Below are 26,488 nucleotides of genomic sequence, written 5' to 3'. Positions count from 1 at the left end.
AGTAGCTAGGTCCCAGCCGACTGCTCCACCCTGAGTTTATTGTAGACACTTGGGTTCTGAGTAAGTTTGTCTGCACGCGGCCACTGTGGCCGCCCCTCCCTCTTTCCCCTACCAGAAAAGGCTCTGCCTCCTATCAGCCTTGCCTCCCCATCTGCCTCTCTAATAAACGTCGTTATTTTTCTCCGTGTTGTGTATTTTTCACCTCTCCTGGACAATTATTATTCTCTGTAATTAAGTACTTAACTCTTTGGTCTTTTGAGTCATGGGGGAACTTTCTAGCAAAATGCTTATAAACAATTTTCTGCCCTGACCCCTGCCAAAGGCCACCTTACTCCTTCCCTGTGCACACCTGTGCCTTCAAGACTGCCTGTTGCCCTGCACCCCATGAAGAACTTTCACTGTTTCAAGCCCAAGCCCCAGTTTTGCTCCTCCCCATCTCCCCATTCCTGCTGCAGACCAGGAGATACCCACATTATGGGAGCCCCGTGGCATTCTGAGAGTCTTCCAGGAAGCTGATCACCTTCCCAGATTGGGGACTACTGGGGTAGGGGACATATTCGCATATTTTCATTTGAGTTTATCAGGAGAGAAAACCGTGAAAGTTCCTCATTTCCCAGTGCCCTTTGGGGTGTCCCCGCTTCTAAAGTTCCAGCCTCCGCATCTTGGGGTAGTGCAGTGTGCGCTGAGTGCACCCTGCCCCCACCCACCGCTGTGCCCCCACTAACCCCCGTTTCTCTTTCTCTTTTTGTGTTGTAGATTCGTAAAGTTGGTCCTGGGAGCCAGACCTCGGGGACCCTCCCAAGAAAAGGCCTCTTGTCCCCACAGCCCTGCCCAGGCCCCACCATGCGGCCCCCCACAAGGCTGGGCAGGCGTGGCCTCGGAACCCCCTCCTGCAGTGACACTCACGCACCCCAGCCTTTCCTGAAAGCGTGTCCCCCTGGGGCCCCAACTGAACTCCTCTCATGGGTGGCAGGGGACAGTTCTGCTCCCCAACCACCCTGTGGGGGCCTCGAAGGACACACCACTTGCTGTTCCCTCTTCTTGCCCCGCATCCCTTCCTAGGCCTTCATCATCCCATTCCCCCACCCACCACTCACCCCTGGCCACGGATCACACTGTGCCTTCCTGACACTCGCCGCAGGTCTCCTGGGAGGACCCACAATCTCAACGGGCGCTTGGGGGACCTTCTCTGCTGGGCCTGGCCCTGTTTCCGGCCAGAGGGTGGCCACGTGACCACACACCGCAACCTCTGTCCACTCTTGCATGCACATACTCCATCGCAGGCAGTCACACAACCCATGCGCCGCATGCACGCTCTCACCTCCCCCTAGGACATATTTGGGGGGTCCTGTCATCAGTAGCCTGGAGGGTTCCCAGCTCCTCCACTGTGTCCCTGTCCTCTCCCTGAGAACTACAGAGCTCCCCCTTTGTCCTCAGTGTACCCCTGGCCTTCAAGCCTTCTGTCCACAAATTCCAAGACTTTAGCACTTAGCGCTTCCTGCACCAAAGCCCCTTGGGCCTCCTGCCCCTTCTAGAGGCAGCCACCATGCCTTACAACGTGCAAAACAGGAAGGATTCCCTCGGGCTCCCTCTCTGCAAAGACCACACATCCAGAGGCTTGGGGCCAGACATTTGCTAAGCGGCCAGCCACATCCAACACCTTGGTCCTTGCCCACATTCAAGAATCTTAAAAAAGAAGATTCTAGAAGCTGGGGGGATGAATGGCCCTAGGGAAAGAGGATGGTTTTTCTTGCAAGTCCAGCTGCCTGATGCCACAAGCCTTTAGGGCAGCTATGCCAACAAGCAATGACTGAAGAGGAGTCAAAGAGGGAGGAAAGAAAGGGCTCTGGGTGAAAAGCCAGAGAAGGGGGTTCCTTCCCTCTTCTCTTCCTTCCTCACAAGCTGAGCCAGACATAGGGAATGCAGCAGCCTGGTTCGTGCTTCCCACCCACCCCCAACACACATCTGTACACCTCTCATTCTCCAGAGAGGGCATTTGTGGAGCTGGGAATGGCAACTAGAAGGCCCCGCATCACTTGGGGAGTGGGGGTTGCACCAGCTGGTATCCCTAAAGTTCACCAAGTCCGCCTGTCACCCCTCTGCCACGTGGTGGCGCTGTGGTGCATGGACTTATAACCTTCTATCATGGATGGACTCATTTCTCATGCTCTAGGGGCAGGGAAGCTGCTGCTGCTGCTCTCTGGAACCTGCTAGAACCCCTTTTCCAGTCTGCTTCAGGACCCCCAAGGGGGCATCACCTCGCCACGCCCCACCCCTGAGTTTCCCCTGCCTAAAAAGCCTGGTGGCAGCAGAATTGCTGGTGTTAGAAGAGCCACAATGGAGTGAGGATGGCCTGGGGGGGAATCCCCCTCAGCTTGGTACCCCTTTCCTCCGGGAGCATTCGAAGGGGGGCAGCTGGCTCATCTGTACCCCCTGGAGGAAGTCAACTTCTGTCGAGCTGCTTCATGCTGCTGAGTTCGGGCTCAACCTCGCAGAGAGCGGTGCAGGCTGTTCTTTTGCTCTGCTGCTGGGGTGCCTTCCCTCTCTCTGCGAGTCAGGGTGTCACACTCATTCTCAACTTCAGGACATCTCGTGGCTGCCCCAGGCTGGCGTTCAGACGGAATCAAACCAAATAAAGCGGGGCAAGCTGGGGCTGGGAGACTCATAACTGTTAGCCCTTTAATAATAAAGTAATTGACACATGGTGCCAGACTCTTTCATGGACCAGAGTTCTGCAGGGAAGGTGGGGGGGGGGGTCTGCTTGGTCCCCCTATGAGCTGACAGTGGCACTCGTCCAGATTGCCTGGCCACCTTCTTAGAGAAAGGCTTTAAGTCCAGCCAGCTGGGGTGCCCCTACCTTGACCTGTTGGAGGAGAAACTGTCTCAATACCACAGAGCCTAATGTGAGAGGAGGCACCCTTTCCAGCTTGGGCAGGGGGGGGGGGGGTGTTGCAGCTAGGATGGGGTTCCTCAGCAGAAGGATGCTCACAGGAAACTTGAGTCTATGCAAAATTATAAGCAGTATTTTTTGGGTCACACCCATCGGTGCTTAGGGCTTATTCCTGGCTCTGTGCTCAGAAATCTCTCCTGCCAGGCACGTGGGGGTACCGTATGGGATGTCGGGATTCAAACCACTACCTGTCCTGGATCAGCTGCATGCAAGGCAAATGCCCTACCGCTGTTATAAATAGTATGTTATAAATACCCCAGTTATAAATAGTATTAAGAAACCCTTGGGGGGGGGGGCCGGGAAGGTGGCGCTGGAGGTAAGGTGTCTGCCTTGCAAGCGCTACTCAAGGAAAGATCTCGACCACGGTTTGATCCCCCGGTGTCCCATATGGTCCCCCCAGCCAGGGCGATTTCTGAGCACTTAGCCAGGAGTAGCCCCTGAGCATCAAATGGGAGTGGTCCAAAAAAAATAAAAAAAAAATAAAAGAACCCCTTGGGGCCGGAGAGATAGCATGGAGGTAAGGCGTTTGCCTTGCATGCAGAAGGTAGGTGGTTCGAATCCCAGCATCCCATGTGGTCCCCTATGCCTGTCAGGGGCGATTTCTGAGAGTAGAACCAGGAGTAACCCCTGAGCGCTGCCAGGTGTGACCCCCCAAAAAAGAACCCCATTAGCAAAGGTGAAGCTGAAAATTTCACCCCTCGTCTAACATTTGGGGATCTCTCTGCCAAGGTACATTCTGTGGAGGGGGGCTCAGCTGCCCCAGAGTGGTGCCAGTATTCATTCCTGGAAAGGGCTGAGGCCACAGTGGGGGACACTCCCAAAAGGGGTGCTGGAAGTGGGAGTCCCCCTAATGGTGAAGTTTTCCCAGGATGACAGAGTAGCCAGAGACCCAGGTGACAGACAGTATTGGTCGTCAGAAAAAGGTGGACCTAGAAATACTTTGACATCTTTCTGGGCTGTTTCTGGAAGCATCCAGCCGTCTCTGCATGATAGCTGGAAGGCTCTGGAATCTTTCCAGATGTTTTCTGCCAGGGATGAGCCCAGCGTTGATTGGCTGGTCCGGACTCTGCGGGCTCCACTTCTTTGAGCCTACTTCCTGGTTGTGGGGTGAGGGCCCCCTGGGAGATGGGGAGCAGAAGGGGAAGCCTCCAGCCGTGCTTGTCCCATCCCCTTTCTATGTGACGCAGGAGCCGGTTGGTCAGGCTCTTCCGGCAGTTCAGGGAGGCGCCAGCAACCCCACCCAGCACCCCACACTGCCCTGTGGCCCGCCCAGCCGCTACCTGACCCAGCCAGCCTGCTGCATCCTGGTGTGGTGCGGCCCCTCGTGGAAGCCTAAGTACGTGCAGGAGGCCAGAGAATGGAGAGGTGCAAGTTAAGGGGTCCTTGCAGTGTGGCCCAGGCTGAGATGGAAGTAGAGCTTAAGATTTCAGCAGGACGCACCCCCTTTTTTTTTTTTTTTTTTGGTTTTTGGGCCACACCCGGCGGTGCTCAGGGGTTACTCCTGGCTGTCTGCTCAGAAATAGCTCCTGGCAGGCTTGGGGGACCATATGGGACACCGGGATTCGAACCAACCACCTTTGGTCCTAGATCGGCTGCTTGCAAGGCAAATGCCACTGTGCTATCTCTCCGGGCCCACCCACCCCACCCACCCCTTTTTTTTATAAACAGTTCTGGGGATCAAAGCAAGGTCTTCTGCACACAAGGCATGTGTTGTACTGTTAAGTAACACCCTGTGGGTTTGCACATTTTGTGTTTTGGTTTATGGCCACCCTCAGCAGTGCTCAAGGGTTACTCCTGGCTCTGCTCAGGAATCATTCTTGGCAGTACTTGGGGTGGGGGGACCATAAGGGATGCCCGGGGATTGAACCCAGGTTGACTGCGTGCAAGGCAAACATGGGTTCCTGCTGTACTATATTTCAGCCCCCATTTTGTCTTTCTTTTCTTTTTTGGGCCATACCCTGTGCTCAGGGTTTACTCCTGACTCTGTGCTCATTTCTGGAGTTTGCTTGGAAGTTCCAGGACTCAAACCTGGGATGGCACCATGCAAAGAAAGCATCCAGCCTCAGTGCTCTCTTTCAGTAAATAAGACCTCTGAACAGGGGGCATGAAACCATCTGGAACCCAGCTGTTTACTGGGCCAGGAGGGGTAGAGGCCCCGCTGGTACCCAGTTGCAGGTCTGGGGCTAAATGAGGCAGCTCCCAGCTCTGCCCTCCCCCACCAAACCGGGGGTGGCTGCATCCTATCCTGCCTGGTCTCTCCTGATCTCCCTAAGAAAAACTCAGCTCCCGGAGTGTGGCCTCATTTTATCCCCACACAAACTGTCTGGTGGGATTCCAGGAAGGTTTGAGAAATAAAGGGAGTTTTTCACGCATAGGGACAGAGAGCTGGTTTGGGGTCCCCTGACCATCACCAGGAATGACCCCAAACAACAGGGAACAAAAACAAGCATTTGTGCGCTGAGCACCAGGACTCCAAGTGGCTATCAAAAGCTTCAGGCTGGCATCTGCCAAGTCAGCTGGGCTGTGGGTGCTAGAAGGCAGGGCCCTGTCATCCCCATTCAGCGCCTAGTCCACTGAGCAGGGACCCAGTGGACCTCAGTAGCACCTTCCAGGGGTTCCAGAGCCCTGCCTCTGCTTACCCCCCAGCTGCTTCTGGGATTGCGGCTTTGCCACCTGCCTGTACTTCTCATAAAGCTTCCTCAAACTCCACCTGAAGGCTGGAGTCATAAAACAGCAGGGAGGAAGCTGACCTTGCAAGTGGTCAGCCTGAGTTCTATCCCCAGCAGCCCATGTGGTCCCCTAAGCACCATCAGGGATGAACCCTGAGCCAGGAGAAAGCTCTGAGCACTGCTAGGTATGGCCCCCTCAAGAAAGAAAATGAAAGAAATTGTCTGCAAGTGCAACCCCCAAAGCAGAGCTGCCCCTCAGACCTGTCATCTGAGACTCCCCAGTCCTTGGGGCATAGCTTCTGCATATGAGAGGAGACTTCTGCAGAGGAAGCACAGAGGGACAGCCACATACTTGCAGAATGTTCTGGAAACTGTGCCAGGCAGGCTGGAGTATTTGACTGCAATAGGCACACAGCTAAAGGGGCTGTCTGGTGTGGGGATGTGGGCACAGAGTGCAGGGGCAGGCAGGCACCTGAGGTTCCTTCTGCTTCCGGGACTCCATGGGGGTAGGGGGCTCCCCTACTTCCTGCTGCTCCAAGGTGACCCCAGTCAGGAGAGGTCATGAAGTCACTTTCCCAGGTTGCAGTCAGGACCCAACAGGCACATGGCATCTTTTGAGGTTTAGCTTTAACCCCCCCAAGTGGCCACTGAGGGTGGTTGCTGCTCTTAGGGAGAACAGGAGAGGCCAGTCAGGAGGGGATGAGACACACACACCCCTCAGTCAGTAGGAAGGGGAGCTTTGGGGCTTACTCCCTTGGGTGCCACCTTGGGGGCCCAGTTAGAAGACCCCAGGAAGGCAATATGGAAGTGGGAAGGTTTAAGTGCCCCCCTCCATCTAAGTAAAAACTAAATGGAGCCAAACTATGGGGTTTGCGCCAGGCAAATATTCCTCAAGGCTAGGGATACTCAGATTAGGGAATAGTGTGGAGACCCCCACCTTGGTAGGGGTGGCCATGAGAGCATCTTAGCTTCTGTAGAGGGAGCCAATGTACCTCAGTGGTGGGGATCTAGAGGGCAGCCCTGCCCTTGCTACCCTCAGGTGACCACACCACTGATGATACATGAGTATTTATTAGAACATTCTGAACACGGATCGCATGGGGTGAGCCCACAGCCCTCTGCATGTGGCCCCGGTCCCCCCAGATTAGGACATGGGCAGCACTCCACGAGTGAGGTGTGGGGGATGGGTTCGGGTTACAGCCAGTAATGGTCTCCCCATTGCTAGCAGGGCCGAGAGAGGATGAGGTGACCTTCTGGCCCCAGCACTTAGTCTGGGATCTCTGAGCCCCCCCCCCCTTGGGGAGGTGCCACTTCACAAACACTCGAGGTATTTCCGGCTTATCACTGTTTCCCTGGTCAGCAGAGCCAGAAGTTTCCAGAAACATCCCCTAGGAATGGGAACCCACTGCTCTGGAGACCCCACCATCAAGGAACCTATCGGAGACCATGAGCCTGAGCACTGCTCAGGAGCCTAGGGGTCTCCAGCAGGCAGAGGGAATGTGGAGCTCCATGGAAAATGAGGGCTCCCTAGGGGGGGGTGGCCTAGGCATTGCCGCTCACCTGCTCATATCTCCTTGGCATCCCAGCAGCTGTGGCCCTGGTCGAGGGCTCAAAGTTTAGGGATACCAGGAAGAGTGATGTGGGGTACGGGCAGGACAAGACCCTGGTCACGTGCAGACCTCAACAACTCTACTTCCCCAGGTAGCTTCGGGCACCACTTGTCACTGCGGGGTGCCCTTCAGAGCTGCTGTCCCCGCCCCAGCAGCCTCATGGGAGGGGACTCAGGCCAGCTACTCAGCCCACGCGTGGGACCCTGTAGAGAGGGTGAGGGGCCCTTTTCAGGTCTCTGAAATGCAGCCCCCCGTCATAGGGCCCGGGTCTCTGCCTCAATTTTCTGCTCCCCGTGCAGGCTCTCCGGGTCTGGGAGCTGGGCCACGCTGTGGCGGATGGCGATCTCGGGGCCTCCACCATACAGGTTGCTCAGGTAGGCCCAAGTCTCCTCAGAGATCTGCCCATAGTCAGCTCCTGTGGAAGAGACAGGTCAGCTCCGGCCTACTCTGTGGGGACCCCAGGACATGCCCTCAGCGCCCCTCACACCCCGAGAATGGGCCCAGATTCCAGGGATAAGGGCACAGGCTAGCACCCGGACACTCACCCTGCTTCAGCTGGATGTGTCCGCTGCCTTTGACCTGTGCAATCCTGCTGTTGTCAATGGGCCCAGGAGGCTCTGGAAAAAGGGGTGCACCTCAGGCTTTCTGCCCTACCCCATGCTTGCCCTGGATTTTCCAGACGAGACTCCAGGGCTGAGGCAGAGACCTGAGTCCTAGGAGGGTTGGGGATGAGAGTCCCAAGAGGGGAGGGGGCCAAGGGTGGAGTCCCATGTAGGGGCATGACTGGGGTGGAGACCCCCAAGGGGGTGGGGCCAGGGCTCTGTCTTGGATGCAGGGCTGAAGGCAGGGGACCGGGGTATAGGCTGGAGCTGGGCCACACTTACCACTGTCCCTGCCCTTTACGAAGGCCTCCCACTCACGGAACCATTGCATACTGATGCAGTAGATGACGCCAGGAGACTCCTCGGCCTGGAACGCCTTGTTCAGCTGAGGACAAGGTGCATGCAGTGTCAGCACCCCAAGACCCTGTCATGCTACCCATACTCAGACTAGCTCAAAGAGAACTCCTCCTGAGCTACTAGTAAAGGTCTGTATATTTGGTTTCCAGAACCTCCATGAGCTCAGAGGAAGACAGAGGAGCAGGTGCCATAGCAACTTGCTCAGAGCTCGCCTCCCCTGCTCCCCACCAGCATCTCTGCCCATCTTTGTCCTGCCCTCAGCTTTCAGGGTCCAGGGAGGCGTATGGGGTATAGCCTCGCCATGGCATTCCCTGAGGGAAGGGCACTCTAGGATCCCTGCAACCTCTGGAGGAAAGTTCTTTTATGTCTTTTGGGCCACACCCAGCAGTGCTCAGGAGTTACTCCTGGCTCTGCACTCAGAAATTGCTCCGGACAGGTCGGGAAACCATATGGGATGCTGGGGATTGAATCGTGTCCAAGGGTCAGCTGGGTGCAAGGCAAACACCCTCCTGCAGTGCTATCACTCCAGGCCCCTAGTTGTTCCTTTTGGGGGGCGAGTTTTTGGGACCCACCTAGTGGAGCTCAGGGACTAATCCTGGCTCTGTGCTGGAGAGGTATGGCTCACGGCTATGGAGGGCAGTTTTTGCTCTTTTTGGGGGGCCACACCCACTGAACTGCTGTGGCTGGGGCACAAGGTAGGGGATTGGCAGAACCCATAAGGACACAGAGTGTGGATACAACCAGGCTGGGCTAAACTGAGGTGGACCTGGGTGAAGGTGGAGCCTAGGTGAAAGCAGAACCAAGGTGAAAACAGAAGACAAAATGGGGTGGAGCTGGCACACGGTGTGGGGCAGAGCCTGGCTGAGGGAGACCAATGAAAGCAGAGCTGGGCTGGGCAGAGGGGCAGAGCTGGGGACGGAGCCACCTGTGAGCATCTCCAAGGCCCTAGAGGTGGTTTTGGTTTTGGGGGCTTGGGAGCACCAGTGAGCAGAAGGCAGGGGTGCTGCTGGGACCTAACCCACAGGATAGCCTCACCCTTCCATAGGGCCTCTGATAGAGCAGGGGAGCCCAAATTCGCAGGCCAGCACAGGTGCCCATGAGCACCGGGGTTGGGGGGTGTTGCTCTGCATCCCCGTGTGTCCATAAAACAGTGCAGAGTTCTCACCCCCCATACCTTTATTTATTTATTTATTTGGTTTTTGGGTCACATCCTGTAGCGCTCAGGGATTACTCTTGGCTCTACACTCAGAAATCGCTCCTGGCAGGAACAGGAGACCATATGGGATGCTGGGATTCAAACCACCGTCCTTCTGCATGCAAGGCAAACACCCCACCTCCATGCTATCTCTCCCGCCCCCAAATCCCCCGTACCTTAATGAAGGTGTCGATCTCAATTCGCCTGCGCTTGGCCAGTGCCTCGATCTCCACCTGGCAGCTGGAGCACACGTACAGATGGTTCACCGCGGGGCCACCCCCAAACCTGCATGGGAGGAAGGGGTGTGTGAGGAGAGGCTCCTGATCCCCCTTCTTCCACTGGGCTGAGAGTTACATGGTACCTGATCAGGACAGTGTGTATGGCCCAAGCATCTGGGGCCAGGGGCATCTGCTTAAAGGCACCCCTGTTTGCAAGCAGTGCTCTGGTTTGGGGTCCAGAACCTGCCCTGGACGCCCTGTGCAGGGGCCTGCCCAGCAGGGGGCAGGGCTGAGGCAGCCCTAGTCCAGGAGACACTGTCAGGAGCGGGTTGATTGACTTGAACCCCAGGGCCCAGCCAGGTGACAGGATAGAAAGGAACAGCCTAAGGACTGACTGCGAGGGAGAATGGGAGCTCGGTGCCCTCGAGGCTGGATGGCGCCTGCAATCATGGTGACTTTTGGAGTGCACCTGTTGTAGAGGTGCTCCCACACGTTCTGCGGCAGGATCACCACCAGGTCATCGATGTAGTGGTACTTGTGCGGCGGGATGCCTGCAGAGGGAAGCAGGGCAGGAGGACACGGGGCCACGGTGCTGCTAGCCAGCGGCCCCAGACTTCCCCACCCCGGCCCTGGGAGGCGTCGCACCTCCATGGGGACACAGGAAGGTGTGGTTGGTGATGGGCCCTGGCTCGGCGAACGTGTTGAACTTGTTGAGCCATTCTCTGGACACGTAGAAGCGGAGGAGGCTCGGCTCCTGAAGTGCCGCCAGTGCCACCACCTGCTGCCGCTCACGCGCCGCCTCCTCGCTGCTCTTCCTGCGGGTGGGGTGGGTCAGGGGGCGCTGGCCCAGGCTGGGGGTCCCTGGACATCGGAAACCCACCGCCATGCAGAGTCCTGCTTGTGGACCAGAGTGATAGCATAACAGGCAGGGCACTTGCTTTTCACACAGCTGACCCAGATTGGATCCCCAGCACTGCAGAGTGTCCTTGGAGCATTGTCAGAAGTGATTCCGGAATGGAGAGCCAGGAGTGGTGAGCCCTGAGTACCACAGGATGTGGCCCCAAACCAAGTAACAAAACAGCAGACTCCTGCTAATGAGCTTTTCCCATAGACCCTTAACTCACCCATTACCAGAGCCCCGTAGACTCCCTCAACTCTTCCCCAAGACCCCATAGACCCTCCAAATCATCCATTCCTGAGGACACCATAGACCCAAAACTCACCCAATCCCTAGGACCTCGCAGATGCCGATTCCTGTCCAACGACCCCCACAAACCCCAGACCCCTGTTCCAAGACCCCCAAAAACCCCAACTCCTATCCCTGGGTCCCAGAGGACCACAGCAGACTCGGATCTCTGCTCTTCCTTAAATCCCAAATTCAATCCCCAGCTGAGACTGATCCCTGCGCCCCAAGCACCCTGCTTGCCTGTAGAACAGGACGTAGGCCTCAGCACCCTGCACCACGGTCTCATGCACCTCTGTCACATACTGGTCATCGAACTCGTACCACTGCCCGCTGATGACATTCTGGCAATAGGCGAGGTAGTGGCCGCCTGCAGGGGGATGGAAACGGGGCAGAGGGGTGCTCAGAGCTGGGGTAAGGAATGGGGATAGGGTCAAGGTCAGGATGGGGACAGGGCGGGGCCACACTCACTGCCCGCCGTGCCGTGGTGGCAGATGACCGAGAGGAGGTCGTAGGTGGTGATCTGGGATGTGCACTCCTTGGCCAGGAAGGGCCGCAGGTCCAGGCCCTCGAGGGGGAAGGCCACATGGCTGCTGACCTTGAAGGAGTACGTCAGCTCATGCCGGAAGCGCTTCAGGTGGATGCACAGGATCTGGGGCGCAGGTGTTGCCATCAAGTCTGGCGACTCTGACAAAGTGGCCCTCACCCTGTGCGCTCACCGCACTCCCCACCTGTGCCCGCCACAAGCCCTCAGCATGCAATTCCCACCCCATGCCTCCACCCCGCACCTCCACCATGCATCCCCCAACACATGCCAGGCCTGCTTTTCCAGGTGGCATGAACAGAGCCTGAGTAATAGGCGCTGGAATACCCCTGGCTGTGCTGGGAGCTGGGAGCCCTGAGAACCTCAGGACAAATCTGAGTCTCTGCTTGGAAGAGGTTCCTCTCAAAGGCCCCCAATCTTGCATTAGCTCCCACACAGCCTTAGCTGTGGGACCCTGACTTCTGGGCTGCTTCAGACCCAGCTGTCCCTCCCATTCGCCCTCCCAGCCATACCAGCCTAGGCCTCAGGGCCACTGACAGGCCTAGAGAAGCCTTTCCTGCAGACCTATGACCCCTTTGGCTCCCATATTCAAGGTGCCCACCTGCCTCATGGGGATACTTAGTGGGTGCAGGGACTGAAAAAGAAAAGGGGGATAGTGGCATCTCTCCCTGTACCACTCACCTCAGGGAGCTGAAGCACCTTGCAGTACTTCACCCCATTCCGTAGCCTGGTGGGAGAGTGGGGGGTAATGAGCTCCTGGTATGAGGCAGCAGGTGGGGAAGCCCCCCATTTCCATCACCCCCAGAAGTCAAGGAGCAACTCTCAAGGGTCTGGGCAGGACACAGGAGGCAGGTGTGTCAGCAATCATGCTCACACTTACTTCTTACAGCGCTCACAGCTATACATGTTGTCACCTGCAGTGGGAATGGGGAAGAGGAGGTGCCAGTGAGCCCACGTAGGGCTCAGACTTGGGAGCTACATCCCTGGGGGCCTCCAGAGTACATGCGACCACCAGTGTGCACAGGAGGCATGTTCCCTCCAAACGAACAGGGGCTGGAGTGATAGTGCAGCGGGAAGGGTGCGGGGAGTGATGTAGCCCTACATGTGGCCAATCTGGTTTTAATCCCTGACATCCCATAGGGTTCCCTGAGTACCACCAGGAGTGATCCCTGAGCACAGAGCCAGGAATAACTTTGAGCACCACTTGGTGTGACAAATAAAATAAGCATAAGATGCAGAGTTGCCAACTGCAAGAATGGGCACGTCTGAGGGAATGGGACAGAGACTGGGCACAGCTGACGCAGGGTGGAGGAAAATAGGCCGGGCACCACTGCAAGGAGGAGATACAGGCCCTGCATATGAAGACTCAAGTTTGATCCCTGCCACTGCATGATCTGTGGAGCACGAGAACAGTGTGACCCCTGAACACCACTGGGATGTTCCCTGAACCACTCCCTGGAGGCCAAGCAGGCCAATGAACAGCACAAAGGCAGGTACAACCACTGGGAGCTGGCACCTCCTTGGCTTTGCAGCAGCTGGGGGATGGAGCAAATATACAGGAACTGAGGGAACTAAGAGAGGAATCAACAACGCAGCAGTTTGGGACTTCAATACCAAGTCTGATAACAAGGAACCAACCGAACAGAGAACTGACATGGGCCAGAGCTGCTGGACAGAGAAGAGCCCCAGCTGCCCTAAGCATGGCCCCCACATGCTACCTCTGTGAGGTCAAGAGCTCAACTTTTCTTAGTTTGTTGATGCATTTGCAGTGCCAGTGGTCACACTGGGCTCTCCCCTGTGCCAGCCTGCTGCCCTGAGCCAAATCTCTGACCGATGACCCAAACCACACCTATCTTTTCCACCATTACGGAGATGAAACTAGAAATAAAAACTGGGAGAAGCTTGGGGCTGGAGTGATAGCACAGCGGGGAGGGTGTTTGGCTTGCATGTGGCCAACTCGGGTTTGATCTCTGACATCCCATAGGGTTTTCCATGCCTGCTAAGAGTAATTTTTGAGCACAGAGTCAGGAGTTACCCCCTGAATGCCATTGGGTGTGCCCAAAAAAAACAAACAAAAAGGGGGAGGCTGAAAATTCATAAGTTACCTGGAAATTAAATAATACCCTCAGGAACAATGAATAGGTCAAAAATGATAGGACAGTGGATGGGCGCTTGCCTTGCTTACAGCCAACCTGGGTTTGATCCCCAGCATCCCATAAGGGTACCCTGAGTCCTGCCGGTAGTGATCCCTGAACACAGCCAGGAGTAAGCTCTGAGCATTGCCAGAATTGACACACCTCCACCCTGCAAATAAATAAATAAATATGTAGAAAGAAAGAAACCAACATGACATGCTGGAAGAAAAGAAATATAATGCCAATAGCCATATTTCCCCACACCACACATTCGATGCATTGCTAACAAAAATCAGAACCAAACAGCAGCAGGAAAAGCATCCCAAAGATTCAGGTGGCACCATCCAAGATGCCAAAGCACTGATGCAACCCCAAGCATGAAGGACAAAGCTGGATACATGAAACCCTTTGGTCTCTGACTACTGCATAAAGCAACGACCATCAGAACAGTTTGATACTAGGCAAAATCACCAAAAAAACTCCAACCAGGGCTAGAGTCCAGGGATAAGGCCAGGAATATACACCTACACCAACTATAGCTCCATGAAAAAGTTAGAGTCTCCAGTAGATGCAGTGTGGAAACCCAGAGCCTTAAGGGTGAGGAAATAAACCTTGTCTTGAACCCACCATTGTTCACAAAGATAAATCTGAAATGGGCTGAAGACTCTGTGGTAAGACCAGAAACTAGAAAATCCGGAACCAAACACAGAAGGAGCTCATACCAAGAGCCCAAGGCATAAAAGCAAAAAATCAACATGCAAGTCACACTGAGCCCAAAGCTTTGGCCCAGCAAGAGAATGAACTGACAAGAAAAGGCAAGCTACAAAGTGGGATTGTGGGGCCAGAGCAACAGCACAGCAGGGAGAGTGTTTGTCTTGCACATGGTCAAGTTGGGTTCCAATCCCGGCATTCCATATGGCCCCCTAAGTACTGCTAGGAGTGACTCCTGAGTGCAGAGCTGGGAGTAACTTCTGAGCACAGCCAGGTGTTGTCCAAAAAAATAGAAAGAAAGAAAATAAAGAAATGGGCCAACAGATAGTGAGCACACATTTATCATCACGGTAATACAGACCAGATCTGTAACAAGCTCTCCCCTCACCCAGTCCTAGCACGGTTCCTCTCCCAGGGCCAGATGGAGAGAACAATGTTGGGGGCATGTGGAAGAAAGGTACCCTCATGTGCCACTGGGGAGAAGGAAAACTGAGGCAACATTAGTCAAGGCAGCCAACAGGGTTCAATCCCCAGCATCTCATCTGGTCCCCCAAGCACTGCCAAGAGTGACCCCTGAATGCAGAGTCAGGAATAAACCCTCATCACACCTGGCAAGACGTGACTGTCAAACCAAAGGGAAAAAAGCTATTACCCAGCTACAAAGAAAATGCTTTGTGACAATCTGGATGAAATGTGAGGGTGTTCAGCTAAGAGAAATAAGTCAGGGGAAAAACATATATTGCAAGATAGCTCTTACAGGGGGATTTAAAGAGTGACCATGACAGTAGGACAGGGGTTAAAGCACTTGCCTGGCATATAGCCAAGCCCAGTTCAATCCCCAGTACCACAAAGGGTCCCAAGTCCCAGCACGAGTGATTCCTAAGCAGAGCCTAGAGTCAGTCCTGAACATCACTGGGTGTGAACCCAACCCTACTCTCCTGACTTAAAAATAAAAACAAACAAACAAACAACAAAACCTAGGGATGACTTGTGGAATTACAAAATGGTACAAAACTACAGAAAATTGTCCCATTTTTTCCTTTAAAAATTTAAACTAGGGGCCAGAGAGATGGCATGGAGGTAGAGAGTTTGCCTTGCAGGCAGTAGCATGGTGATTTGAATCCCAGTATCCCATATGGTCCCCCGAGCCTGCCAGGATCGGTTTCTGAGTGTAGAGCCAGGAGGAACCCCTGAGCGATGCCCGGTGTGACCCAAAAACAAACAAACAAAAATATTAAAACTAGGGGCCGGAGAGATAGCATGGAGGTAAGGCGTTTGCCTCTCATGCAGGAGGTCATCGGTTCGAATCCCGGCGTCCCATATATGGTCCTCCCGTGCCTGCCAGGAGCAATTTCTGAGCCTGGAGCCAGGAATAACCCCTGAGCACTGCCGGGTGTGACCCAAAAACCACAAAAAAAAAAAAAAAAAAAAAAAAAAAAAAAAATATTAAAACTAGAACTACCCTTTGATCCAATCACTCCATCACGGGGAACCACCCCCCAAACCAGAGAAAGCAGAGGCTCAATGTATAGTTTCATCTTTTCACATTCTTCCAGCAGTGTCACCCAGAAAAAGGTGGGAATAAACAGAGGTTAAAAAAAAATTGGATGAGTTGGATGGGACAATGGCTCAGCCTTAAACTGGAAGGAAGTTCCTCCTCAGCTCACCCAGTGAGTGAACATGATAGCAAGCAGAATATTCTAGATCACAGAAACAAGATGGACACCAGGCAGAGACCCTGAAGGTCCAACTTGGCAGCAGAAAATGCCCAGAGAACTCAGAAAGTGTCTCTTATGGCCAACAGGAAGGTGAGAAAGGGCAGGCTGGGGAAGGTTCCCATTCGAGGTGCCAACAACTAAGTGGGAAAGATGCTCATCTTTAATAAAGGAATCGTGAGATCCCACCGGAATCCACAGATCAAATGAGTGAATAAAAGAATGACTGAAGGGCCGCAGAGATAACACAGCGGTAGGGTGTTTGCTTAGCAAGCAGCCAACCCAGGACCAACAGTGGTTCGAATCCCATCATCCCATATGGTTCACCGAGCCTGCCAGGAGTGATTTCTGAGCAGAAAAACTACTGGGTAAGATTACAGTCAGTTCCCAAGGCCCAAACCCGTGCTGGCTTAGAGACCTGCCTACCCCACCAGCCAGGGGCCTCACCCTTCAGCTCATCCGCAGCAAAGAAGGCAGTGAGGCAATCTTCCAGGGTGACCACTGGCCCCCAAAACCAGCTGGGGGTACAGGAGACTACAAACCTATGGAGAGACAGAAAGGTGGGTGCTGTGAGGGCCTGGGCCAGAGTGAGATTTGGGGCAGCTCATTTCAACAACGGCAGCCAGGCTGGGATGGGCAAAAGTCAGGAGCAGAATTGGTCACCAGCATGACATCAGGGATTTGCCACCCTCCACCCCCACATGCAGGTCTTTTCAGGGAGGTTGATGGGATCTGGTCAGTGTTGGATGCCCTCTGTTATGCTGTTCCCCAACTGCCTGCCAGACAGACCCCCTGCAGAGCTATTTGTTCCAGGGGACCACATAGAAGTTCTGGGGATTTTCTGAGGTTGAAAGCTTTGGACACACCACTACACCAAAGATGGGAGAAGTACAGCACAAAGAGGGGTGCCATCTCCCCCATGATTAGTGACTCTTGATTGGGCTTGACCTCAGCCTGTCTCTAGAACTCAGCTTAAAGAAGATAATAACCTATCAACACAGTTGCTCCAGGAACACTCAGAAACCCCATTGTTCATGCTTAGCTTATCCCCAGAGCTTTACCTACCCCCAGCTATATCTTGTTACTCTTCAGGTATCCCCAATAGTTAGAAAGGAATAGACAGACTCTCAGAGCATCATTATCTGACCCATTCCTTCTGGATCATCAACTGGAACCAATTGAAACCTTTCAATTATGCAATCCCATAATGCACTGGGGGAACAGAAGTTGACCCTGCCAGCCAACAGGGTCTGCACAGCCAGTATATGGAAGGGGTTCAGGAAAGTGGCCTGTGCCCTTCCATGCCCCTGAAGAAGTACCAGACTCACCTGCGGATATATTCCATGAGGAAGGCCAGCCAGCCCTGGGGTGTGTAGCTGTCCCTGCAGGCACCCGGCTTGGCTGGTGAGTTCTGGTAGATGGGGGAGTGCAGCTTGGCCAGATCCTCCTTGCTGGGAATGGGCAGGGAGAGGTCCTGGAAAGTCTCCACCGTGGTGGACACCTGTGGAGGGAAAGGGCAGCTGGCATCTCCCAGGTCAAGACCCTGCCCAGGCCTGAGTGCAGCCTCTGAGGCATTCAGAGCTTTGAAGCCGGTTTGCAACAAGAAGTGAAAAAAAAAAGTAAAAAAAAAAAAGGAAGAAGTGAAAGGAGGGCCGGAAAGAATAGTACAGCAGTAGGGCGTTTGCCTGGCCCGCAGAATCGGGTTGTGGCTCAAGATTCTGATGGGTCACCCTCTGCTATATTAAGGAAGGGCTATTGATTCCTGGATTGCTGCAGGTTTTTAGAAATTTTATTTTGTTTTGTTTGGGAGCTATACCTAGTAACCCTCAGGGTTACTACTGCAGATACTACTCTGATCTGTACTCAGGGATCACTCATGGTGGTGTTCAGGGCTCTTCCTTGGCTCTGCACTCAGAAATCATTCTTGAGGGCAGGAGTGATAGCACAGCACTAGGGTGTTTACCTTGCACACTGCCAACCCGGACAGACCTGGGTTTGATTCCCAGATCTCATATGGTCCCTGATCCCAAGCTGGGATGAAGTACAGAAATGGGGGGATACTCACCCGGTCGCAGGTGAGACACTGCACCAGGCTGAGGATGGAGCCGTTGAAGATGTCGGAGATGACGCTGCGGTAGTGCTGCTCCTTCCGACGCCGGCTGCCAGCACCGGGCACCTGAGCTGTGGGCACAGCAGGGGCTAATCCAGGGCCGCAGATGCCATGTGTGCCCATGTGCTGTGTGGCCTGTGTGGGCAGCTGCCGAGTCCTAGTGGGCCAGGATGTATCCCCCAGGGGTCTGAGTCCCATATCCTCAGTTTCCCTCTGGGCTCCAGGTCATGGGATCTGGCTCCTCCAACTTCCCCGGGGATTAGTGGGTTCAGGAGCTATTGAGGGGCCCTAACTGCCCCCTCCCCAGCAACCCTCTCCCCTCCGCACCTTTCTTCAGCACATAAGCCGGCCCCAGCCTCATGGGACTACCCCGTGGGGGGCTGCTGGCCAGTCTGGTGAGGGTCTCATGGTGGGGTGCAGGGCTGCAGGGGCGGGAGGTGCTCCGTAGGTGCGCCTCATTGTCTGGCTCTGGTGGGAGGACAGAAAGTGGAACCACATTGGAGACCCCATGCTGGCCCTGGGTCCATGAGCTTAGTGGGCTCGCAGAGTTTAGGGGTGTCCAGGAGGGGTCAGTACCGGGTGTCCGGCAGGGGCTGGCAGGGCGCTGGGCTGGGCGCTGGGCATCCAGTGCGGCCACGGTGTCCACGTCAGCGTCCTCGTCCGGCGCTTCCCAGGACATTCTGCGTGCCTTGCGCCGCTCCTTGTCCGAGAGGGCCCGGCCCGCATCGTCGGCCGCCTCACCCCGGTCGCTGCCCGAGTCGCAAGACAGAAACTCCTCCTCCGCATCCTCGGCCTCAGTCTCGGCCTCCCGCTTCTCATCGGAGTCGCTTGAGTCTGAATCCCCCCGGGCCGCGGCCACCGCCGCTGCCTCAGGAAGGGCAGGCGTCCCAGCCAACGAGGCCGTCACCTCTGGCTCCTTGAGCTCCTCGTGCAGCTGGTCCATGAGGCAGCGCAGAAATTCCTGGGTGTCCTGGGGGTGCAGGGGCAGCGCTGAGTCCCGTGGAGGTTCCTGCATCACCCGTTGGGCCACCCAACTCCTGGGGCTCCTGCAAGGCGCAGGGCAGAGGCCAAGGAAGCGGCGACCCTGCAGGCCCGAACCTACAGCCCCATCAGCTACAGCTACTCCCAGTACTCCTGGAGTACTAGTGGCCCTGCACCCGGCTCACTCGGTGGGGAGTGAGCAACATCTGACACCTTCCCACCCAGACTCCGTGACAAGGGCACCCCTGTTTTCCCAGGGGTCATCACGAGAGTGAACCGGGAGGGATGAGAGTGCGTGTGACAATGTGCACTGGGTGACCCCATTAAGGGCCCCTTGGTGTCACCAAGGCGACCACAGCCTCAGTGTTCCAAAGCATGCACACACAGGGGCCATTGCAGGGAGGACCCTGCTGCTCTCCATCATGCTTACTCTCTGCCTACCTGCTGAGCATAGCCTCGAAACATGGGATTCACCAACTTGATGCCGTGGGACAGGCTGGTGGGAATCACGTAGCTTGGGCTGTGGGGACAGGACAGCAGGGCTGTGAACACAGACAGTGGCTGCACCCCTGCAGCTGGTGGGGGGCATAAAGGGGACCTCCCAGAAGCTCTCATCTCGCTCCAGGCAAGAGTGATGGGGCAAGAGCGATAGCACAGAGGAGAGAGTGCTTGCCTTGTGCATGGCCGACCTGGCTTTGGGGGCATCCCTGGCAGAATGCAGGAGCTATTCCCAGCTGATGCAGCACCTGGCAGTGCTGAAACTGAATCCAGTCATGCCACCATGTGAAGTAGCTGCTCGGTCCGTTGGCCTATGCCCCTGGCTCCAAGAAAGTCCACTTCAAAACTGATATCTTGGGGCTGGAGAGATGGCACAGGAGCCAAGGTGTTTGCCTTGCACGTGACCCCTCAGGTTTGATCCTCAACACCTCACGGTTCCCCCCCCAGCACTTCCAGGAGGGATCTCTGAGTTCAGAACTAGAAATAAAAACTCCTGGGGCTGAAGAGATAGCACAGTGGCGTTTGCCTTGCAAGCAGCCGATCCAGGACCTAAGGTGGTTGGTTCGAATCCCGGCGTCCCATATGGTCCTCCGTGCCTGCCAGGAGCTATTTCTGAGCAGACAGCCAGGAGTAACCCCTGGGCACCGCCGGGTGTGGCCCCCCCCAAAAAAAGCTCCTGAGCACTGCTTGGTATGCCCCCTCACCACAAAGCTAAGAAAGTAAATAAATCTCCGGTGAGGTGGCGCTAGAGGTAAGGTGTCAGCCTTGCAAGCACTAGCCAAGGAAGGACCTCGGTTCAATCCCCCGGCATCCCATATGGTCCCCCCAAGCTAGGGGCAATTTCTGAGCGCTTAGCCAGGAGTAACCCCTGAGCATCAAACGGGTGTGCCCCCCCAAAAAAAGAAAGTAAATAAATCAATAAAATGGCCTTCTAGGGCATACCTGACAGTGCTCAGGGGTTACTTCTGGCAGTAATCACTCCTGAAAGACTCAGGGGACCCTTTGAGATACTGGGAATTGAATCCAGCTCAAGGTAAATGCCCTACCAGCTGTGCTATTGCTCTGATCCCAAGAAAATGACTTTTTTGGGAGGGGATTTTGGTCCACACTCAGTGATGTTCAGGGGTTACTCCTGGCTACTCACTCAGAAATTGCTCCTGGCTTGGGGAACCATATGGGACACTTGGGGATCAAACCTCGATCTGTCCTAGGTCAGCCACATGCAAGGCAAATGCTCTACCGCTGTGCCACCGCTCTGGCTTCAAAAATGACTTTCTTTTTGAACTATTTATTGGATTTCTTTATTCAAAAGTAACCATGCTCACTACTAAATTGAGATTCTCAGAAAAGCTTAATAAGAAACATTAGCACTATCAGCCATCCTATCAAAAGTATATCTGTGGGGTTAGACAGAGTACAGCACCTGGAATCCAAACCCAGGTTCAATCCCTGGCATCCCATATGGTCCCCCAAGTACTGCCAAGAGTAATTCCTCAGTGCAGGCCTTGAAAATTTCTGGGAAGACTCCAAATCAAAACAAAGCAAAGCAAAAAGTATACGTAAATGCTATACAATTTCACACACATTTCAAAATGACCTTTCACAACCTTCTACGTAATTTATTTTGCAACACATTACTAAAATTTGTTGTTGTTGTTGTTGTTGTTTTGGAGGTACTCAGAGGTTACTCATGGTTCTGTGCTCAGAAGTCACTCCTGGCAGGCTCAGGGAACCATTTGGGGATGCCAGGTGTAAAGGAAAAGTTTCCCCTAAGTTTGCTGACTGCCCTGATCACCTATCCCCCTTCACAATTCTGGAAACTTAAGTTTCCCCTGAGTTTGCTGACTGCCCTGATCACCCACCCCCCTTCACAATTGTGGGAACTTGTAGACCCAGTTATAGTTTAACTTTCTTTCTGTTCCTACATGGTTTTAACCTGGTCATGTTAACCCTGTAAGCTTGCGCCTGCACCTTGCAAAAATGTGATTGAGCAAATGCCAGATGTCTTGTACTTCCTGAAGCAAATCAATCTACTGTACCTTTCTATTGTTTGAAATACTATATACAGCTAGTAAGCTCATGGTCCCCAGTGCCTGCCAGGAGCTATTTCTGAGCAGACAGCCAGGAGTAACCCCTGAGCACCGCCGGGTGTAGCCCAAAAACCAAAAAACCAAAAAAAAAAAAAAAAAAGAAAATAAACAACATTGTCTCCTGCTCACACCCAAATTTGACTAACTGGAAAAAAGAAAAGAAAAGAAACAGAAAATTAAGGGGCTGGGATGTGACTCTGTTTTGGAGCATGTGGCTTGCATGTGTGAGGCTGTGGGTTGAACACACACACACACACACACACACACACACACACACACACACACACACACACACACAATTCGGGTAGTGTCTGAGAAACAGCTCAGGACAAAAGCACCAGCCTGGAAAGCATGAGATCTTGGATTTGGGGGCCGGAGAGATAGCATGGAGGTAGGGTGTTTGCCTTGCATGCAGAAGGACGGTAGTTTGAATCCCGGCATCCCATATGGTCCCCCAAGCCTGCCAGGAGCGATTTCTGAGCATAGAGCCAGGAGTAACCCCTGAGCAATGCTGTGTGTGACCCAAAAACCAAAAAAAAAATAAATAAATAAAAGAGAGAGAGAGAGATCTTGGATTTGATCTCTGATATGGCCTGTTTGTGCTAATGTGCTCCTGGCAACTCTACTGTTTGAGCTTGGGACAGCTACTTTGGTGGCAGCCACTAAAGTAGGTAAGCATGTGTATCTTGCAGAAATAAAAAAGTAAACCGGACAAGCACATATGAGACCCACCACACTGCCCATGACCCCTAACAAGCACCATGGCCAAGCAAGGGAGCACCACAACCAGAAGAGCAACCCCTGGAGAGCCAGCACAAAGGTACCTGGGAGATCTTGTTCATCCCAAAAACCAAGAAGGGAGAGAAGTGCGGGAAAGGAATCAGGCTGAGCCAGGCCCTGTCATCCCTCAAAGCCTTAGTTTCTCCAATGTGGGAAACAGGTAGACTGGTACCCCAGTGGGCAAGGCCCTCAGCAGTAAGGTGAAGGTTCCCCAGCTTTATGCATATGCCCATCAGCACCTTCACTCACCGCTTCCGGTGCCAGACCTCGGAGATGAGCTTCTGATAGCTTCTGCACAGGGCTGGCTTCTTGTCCGTACGCACCAGGCCACCACACTCCAGGAAGAACTGAGTTAGTGGGGGGCTGTGGCAGGAGAAAGGGGTGGTATTAATGGGAAGGCTGAGATGGGGGCCTGGGAATGCTTTTCACAGGGCAATAAGGGTTCCCCAAAGCCATAATGGCCTGCAGAAGATGAAGAGGCCAAATGGGGCATGCCTCAAATTTGGAGGCCAGTACTGCATCTGGGATAGGGTCTTTAAAAGGGGGTGAAGGAGTCAAGGTCATGGGGATTCCCATTTGATATGGTGAGGGGAGGGAAGATATGCTGGGGAATATAAGGATCCTCCTGCACTGAGGGTATCTGGGGATGAAACTCAGGTTAGCTTCTGATCAGGGATATACCTTATTCCGATATGAATTCACCAACCAACCATCAATCTCTTTCTCACTCTCTTCCCTGCTTTCTCCATCTTCCTCTCTCTCTCTCCCTCTCCATCTCTTCCCTGCTCTCTCCCTTTTCCTTTCCTCTATCCCTCTTTACCCCTCTACTTAGACTCCTCCCCCCTCTCTCTCCCCCCTCCTCTTTCTCCCTCTCCATCTCTAATGTCACCCTCTCACCAACTCTCTAACCTCCCCTCCACTCCCTCTCTTCCTTCCTCCCCTTCCTTGGGGTCTCTGTTCCCTCTGGGATGGGACACACAAACCTGGCAATGGTTGAAACTTAATTATTTGGGTGCCCCACCCAAGCCCCTCATATTTCACGACGTCCCACTCACCTGCACCCCCAAACCTCCATCCAGGTCAGGTGCCAAGGACTCAGGCCCCAGTTGGGCAATGTCCTTAAGCACAAGGCTAATGGCCAGCCTGGGACAGGCCTGTATGCCCCTTCCCTACTTCCTGCGGGAGGGTGCCCCACAATGTATAGGGTGATACGTACCAGTTGGACAGGGCCTGCAGGGCGGCGTTCATGTAGCATGTGTTACCCAGGTTCTTCATGCCTGTGAGGCCTGTGACACAGCACAGGGAGTGGGGTGAGTGCCTGGCACAGTGGGACCCCCCCTAGCTCCCAGGAGAGGTACTGCAGTCTGGACACAGAAGATGGGGTGCCTGGCCACCCCAGCACCTAACCAGTGAGCTGTGATGGCGAAAGGGCAGGTCAGACTGTCCTGACTAGACCCCAGTGTGAAGGGGCCGAAAGGGCTGGAGGGGTCTACCAGGTCTCTAGTTCACTCCCCTGTCCCCACCCCATCTCTAGGACTGTTACCTCGGGGTTTCAGGTCATCTTCCTCTGACTCCGACTCGCCTTCATCGGCCACAGCAATCGGGACGGCTCGCAGGGGGCGGGAGAGCGGCGGAGAGTCCTGCACCAGAGAACCCGAATGAGGACATGGGACTGGGGCCTGTGGAGCCCATGAGCAGGCAGGTGGCACCCGCCAGTCCATGGTAGGAAGGACAGTAGCAACAGTGCCAGGGACCAGTCTCCCAGGTTGCTCCTTATGCAGTGCTACTGGGTCTTTCCAGTTTCTGATCTCACCCAGCTCTGTGATGGAACCTGGGGTTCCCACAACCAAGCCTGTGCTCTGGGCTGCTGAGCGTCTACCCGGGCCCGTGTCCATATCCAACTGCAAACACAAAATTGCACACATACAAATGCACCGATACATACATGCACTCACATGCTTGATACACACGTGCATTCATACACATATACATGTGTCTCTGGCAGTCTCTTCTGTGAAGGCCAGAACCTTCACCCACAATGTGGACAGAAGCCCCAGCTCTTCTACCCTGGGGGACAGACCACAGGTGCTCAGGATTGGTGGCACCTGACAGGCCCCAGAGTCTGTCCAGCACAGCAGGTCTAAGGCAGGTCTAGGCTTTTCCTCAGGATGGGAGAATGAGGGTTATCTGCAAACAGGCAAGCTTCAAACAGATAGGCCTTAGGCCAATCCACATGGTGGGTCCCTGCAGAAGCCCTTGGCTTTGTCAGAGTATTTCCTGACCAGCTTCTCCAAGGCTCTGGAAGGCAGAGCAGGCCGACTGGGAAGATACTTCAGCAGTCTGTGTCCCACAGTGCTATGTTGTTACACTGTTCCACTACATACACACACACACACACACACACACACATACAAAGTCTCTCCCCACTCGCTCACATACAAAATCATATAGCCTAAACATACTCAGACTTACATAGAGTATACACACACACACACACACACACACACACACAGTCCCACCCTCAACACACTCTCACACACATACACACATTTTCCACCCTACAAAAACACACACACCCCACACCCTGGTCCACCACTACCCCCTCACCTGCTCTGGGCACTTGGGGCCCGCAGAGGGTGTCCGCTGATCCAGGAACACCTCCCTCTCGCACGCATAGCACCACACCCGGAATGTGGTTAGGTTCACCGTCAGGTTGTGTTTCTTCACCTAGGGGGCCAGATGCAAAGTGGGGACCCAGGGCTGGAAAGACCCCACAGAGCACTTGCCTGTACAGTGTCAACAGGGTTCAAGCCCCGGTACCCAAGCACCACCTGGAGAAATCCCTGAGCACAGAGCCATGAATCAACCTTGAGCACTTCCTGGTGTGGCCCCAAAACAGTAACAACAAAAGAATGAATACCTGGGGCCAGAGCAATAGTGTAGTGGGAAGAGCACCTGCTTTGCATGTGGCTGATGTGGGTTAGATCTTGGACATCCCAGAGAGTCCCCTGGGCCTGCCAGGAGTAATTCCTGAGCACAGAGCCAGAAATAACCCTGAGCAGTAGCAGGTGTGGCACCAAAACAAAAAATAAAATAAAATAAAAAATAAATAAAGACCACAAAAAGCACTTGCTTTGCATGTGGCTGACCTGGGTTTGATCTCCAACATCCCATAATACAATAAGTACACAGGTGCACTAAGCACCTGCAGGAGGGATCCCTGAGCACAGAGCCAAGAGTCAACCCCGGCCACCACTAGGGGTTGCCCAAAAACAAAAGTCAAAATAAGAACCATTTGTCAGAGGGAGGGGAGGGGGCGCTGACCAGCAGAGGGGGACAGGTGCTCAGCTCTTCGGGAAGTGGGGGACCCTGGAGGTTCAGGGTTTGGGAAGCCGTGAGCTGGGAGAGTGCAGGCTGTGGTGGGCACCTGACACAGGAGTGCTCTTGGCAGATTCCATGGCTCACCTGTGCGTGGATGGTGCTGTGGTCAGCAAGGGACTCCCCGCAGCCAACATAGGGGCAGGAGACCTGTGGAGAGAGAAGGACAGAGGGGCAGTGTCCTGATCCCTACCTGAGAGGAACAAAGGGAGTGGATGGCCCAGCCCAGAACACACTGGGCAGAGGGGGTTCTGGTTTGTTCTCCTACAAGAAGCTTAAACCCTGCCCCCACTATCACCCCCTTTTTATCCAAACCCTACTTTGAGATCTTCTTGTGATGGGAACCTACATTTCTGGAAGAAACCTGGGTTGCTGTCATTTTCAGGGTAAGGGCACCAGAGGGTTCACTTCCTGTTCAGCCCATGGGGCCCCCAGGTTCTGGGGACTTAGCTGATGGCCTCATCTTCCCATTGGAGGCCTCTACCTAGTGTCTAGTCTGTCCATCACTGGACACTGGGCACTGGAAAGCCCCCAGTGTAGGTACATCCCAAGGTGACCCAATGTCTTTCAGGGTGTACTATGGGCTCCCTGGGCTGTCTCTCCTACTGTCGCTTCATTTATTTGTTTGTTTGTTTGTTTTGATTTTGGGGTCACACCCAGCAGTGCTCAGGGTTCACTCCTGGCTCTAGGCTCAGAAATCGCTCCTGGCAGGCTCAGGGGACCATACAGGATGCCGGGATTCGAACCACCATTCTGCATGCA

The 26,488-nt window shown here is 54.3% G+C and overlaps 3 protein-coding genes across 3 annotated transcripts in view; 2 read left to right on the top strand and 1 right to left on the bottom strand.

Annotated features, from left to right (window-relative positions):
* FNBP1 (formin binding protein 1) overlaps nt 1-1,527 on the top strand; it is a 126,061-nt gene extending 124,534 nt beyond the window's left edge. The window contains exon 17 of the mRNA XM_049774033.1: nt 757-1,527. Coding sequence (XP_049629990.1) covers nt 757-764 — 8 coding nt within the window. The 3' untranslated portion in view covers nt 765-1,527. The remainder of the gene's footprint in view (nt 1-756) is intronic.
* Nucleotides 1-26,488, top strand: part of ASB6 (ankyrin repeat and SOCS box containing 6) — a 370,010-nt gene that overhangs the window by 148,908 nt on the left and 194,614 nt on the right. The gene's annotated exons all lie outside the window — the stretch shown is intronic.
* USP20 (ubiquitin specific peptidase 20) overlaps nt 6,781-26,488 on the bottom strand; it is a 33,700-nt gene continuing 13,992 nt past the window's right edge. The window contains exons 5-25 of the mRNA XM_049774002.1: nt 25,814-25,876; nt 24,956-25,075; nt 23,892-23,988; nt 23,565-23,634; nt 22,598-22,711; nt 19,422-19,500; nt 18,576-18,969; nt 18,327-18,467; nt 17,955-18,070; nt 17,218-17,390; nt 16,337-16,431; nt 12,209-12,242; nt 12,010-12,055; nt 11,256-11,436; nt 11,034-11,154; nt 10,247-10,422; nt 10,071-10,152; nt 9,560-9,668; nt 8,114-8,216; nt 7,775-7,846; nt 6,781-7,644 (exon numbers count right to left, since the gene is read on the bottom strand). Coding sequence (XP_049629959.1) covers nt 7,484-7,644; nt 7,775-7,846; nt 8,114-8,216; nt 9,560-9,668; nt 10,071-10,152; nt 10,247-10,422; nt 11,034-11,154; nt 11,256-11,436; nt 12,010-12,055; nt 12,209-12,242; nt 16,337-16,431; nt 17,218-17,390; nt 17,955-18,070; nt 18,327-18,467; nt 18,576-18,969; nt 19,422-19,500; nt 22,598-22,711; nt 23,565-23,634; nt 23,892-23,988; nt 24,956-25,075; nt 25,814-25,876 — 2,547 coding nt within the window. The 3' untranslated portion in view covers nt 6,781-7,483. The remainder of the gene's footprint in view (nt 7,645-7,774; nt 7,847-8,113; nt 8,217-9,559; nt 9,669-10,070; nt 10,153-10,246; nt 10,423-11,033; nt 11,155-11,255; nt 11,437-12,009; nt 12,056-12,208; nt 12,243-16,336; nt 16,432-17,217; nt 17,391-17,954; nt 18,071-18,326; nt 18,468-18,575; nt 18,970-19,421; nt 19,501-22,597; nt 22,712-23,564; nt 23,635-23,891; nt 23,989-24,955; nt 25,076-25,813; nt 25,877-26,488) is intronic.

The sequence above is a fragment of the Suncus etruscus genome, chromosome 5 (assembly GCF_024139225.1).
Source record: "Suncus etruscus isolate mSunEtr1 chromosome 5, mSunEtr1.pri.cur, whole genome shotgun sequence".
In the NCBI taxonomy this organism is placed as follows: domain Eukaryota; kingdom Metazoa; phylum Chordata; class Mammalia; order Eulipotyphla; family Soricidae; genus Suncus; species Suncus etruscus.
Note: the sequence above shows the minus strand (reverse complement) of the source record. Positions and strands in the feature narration are given on the sequence as shown.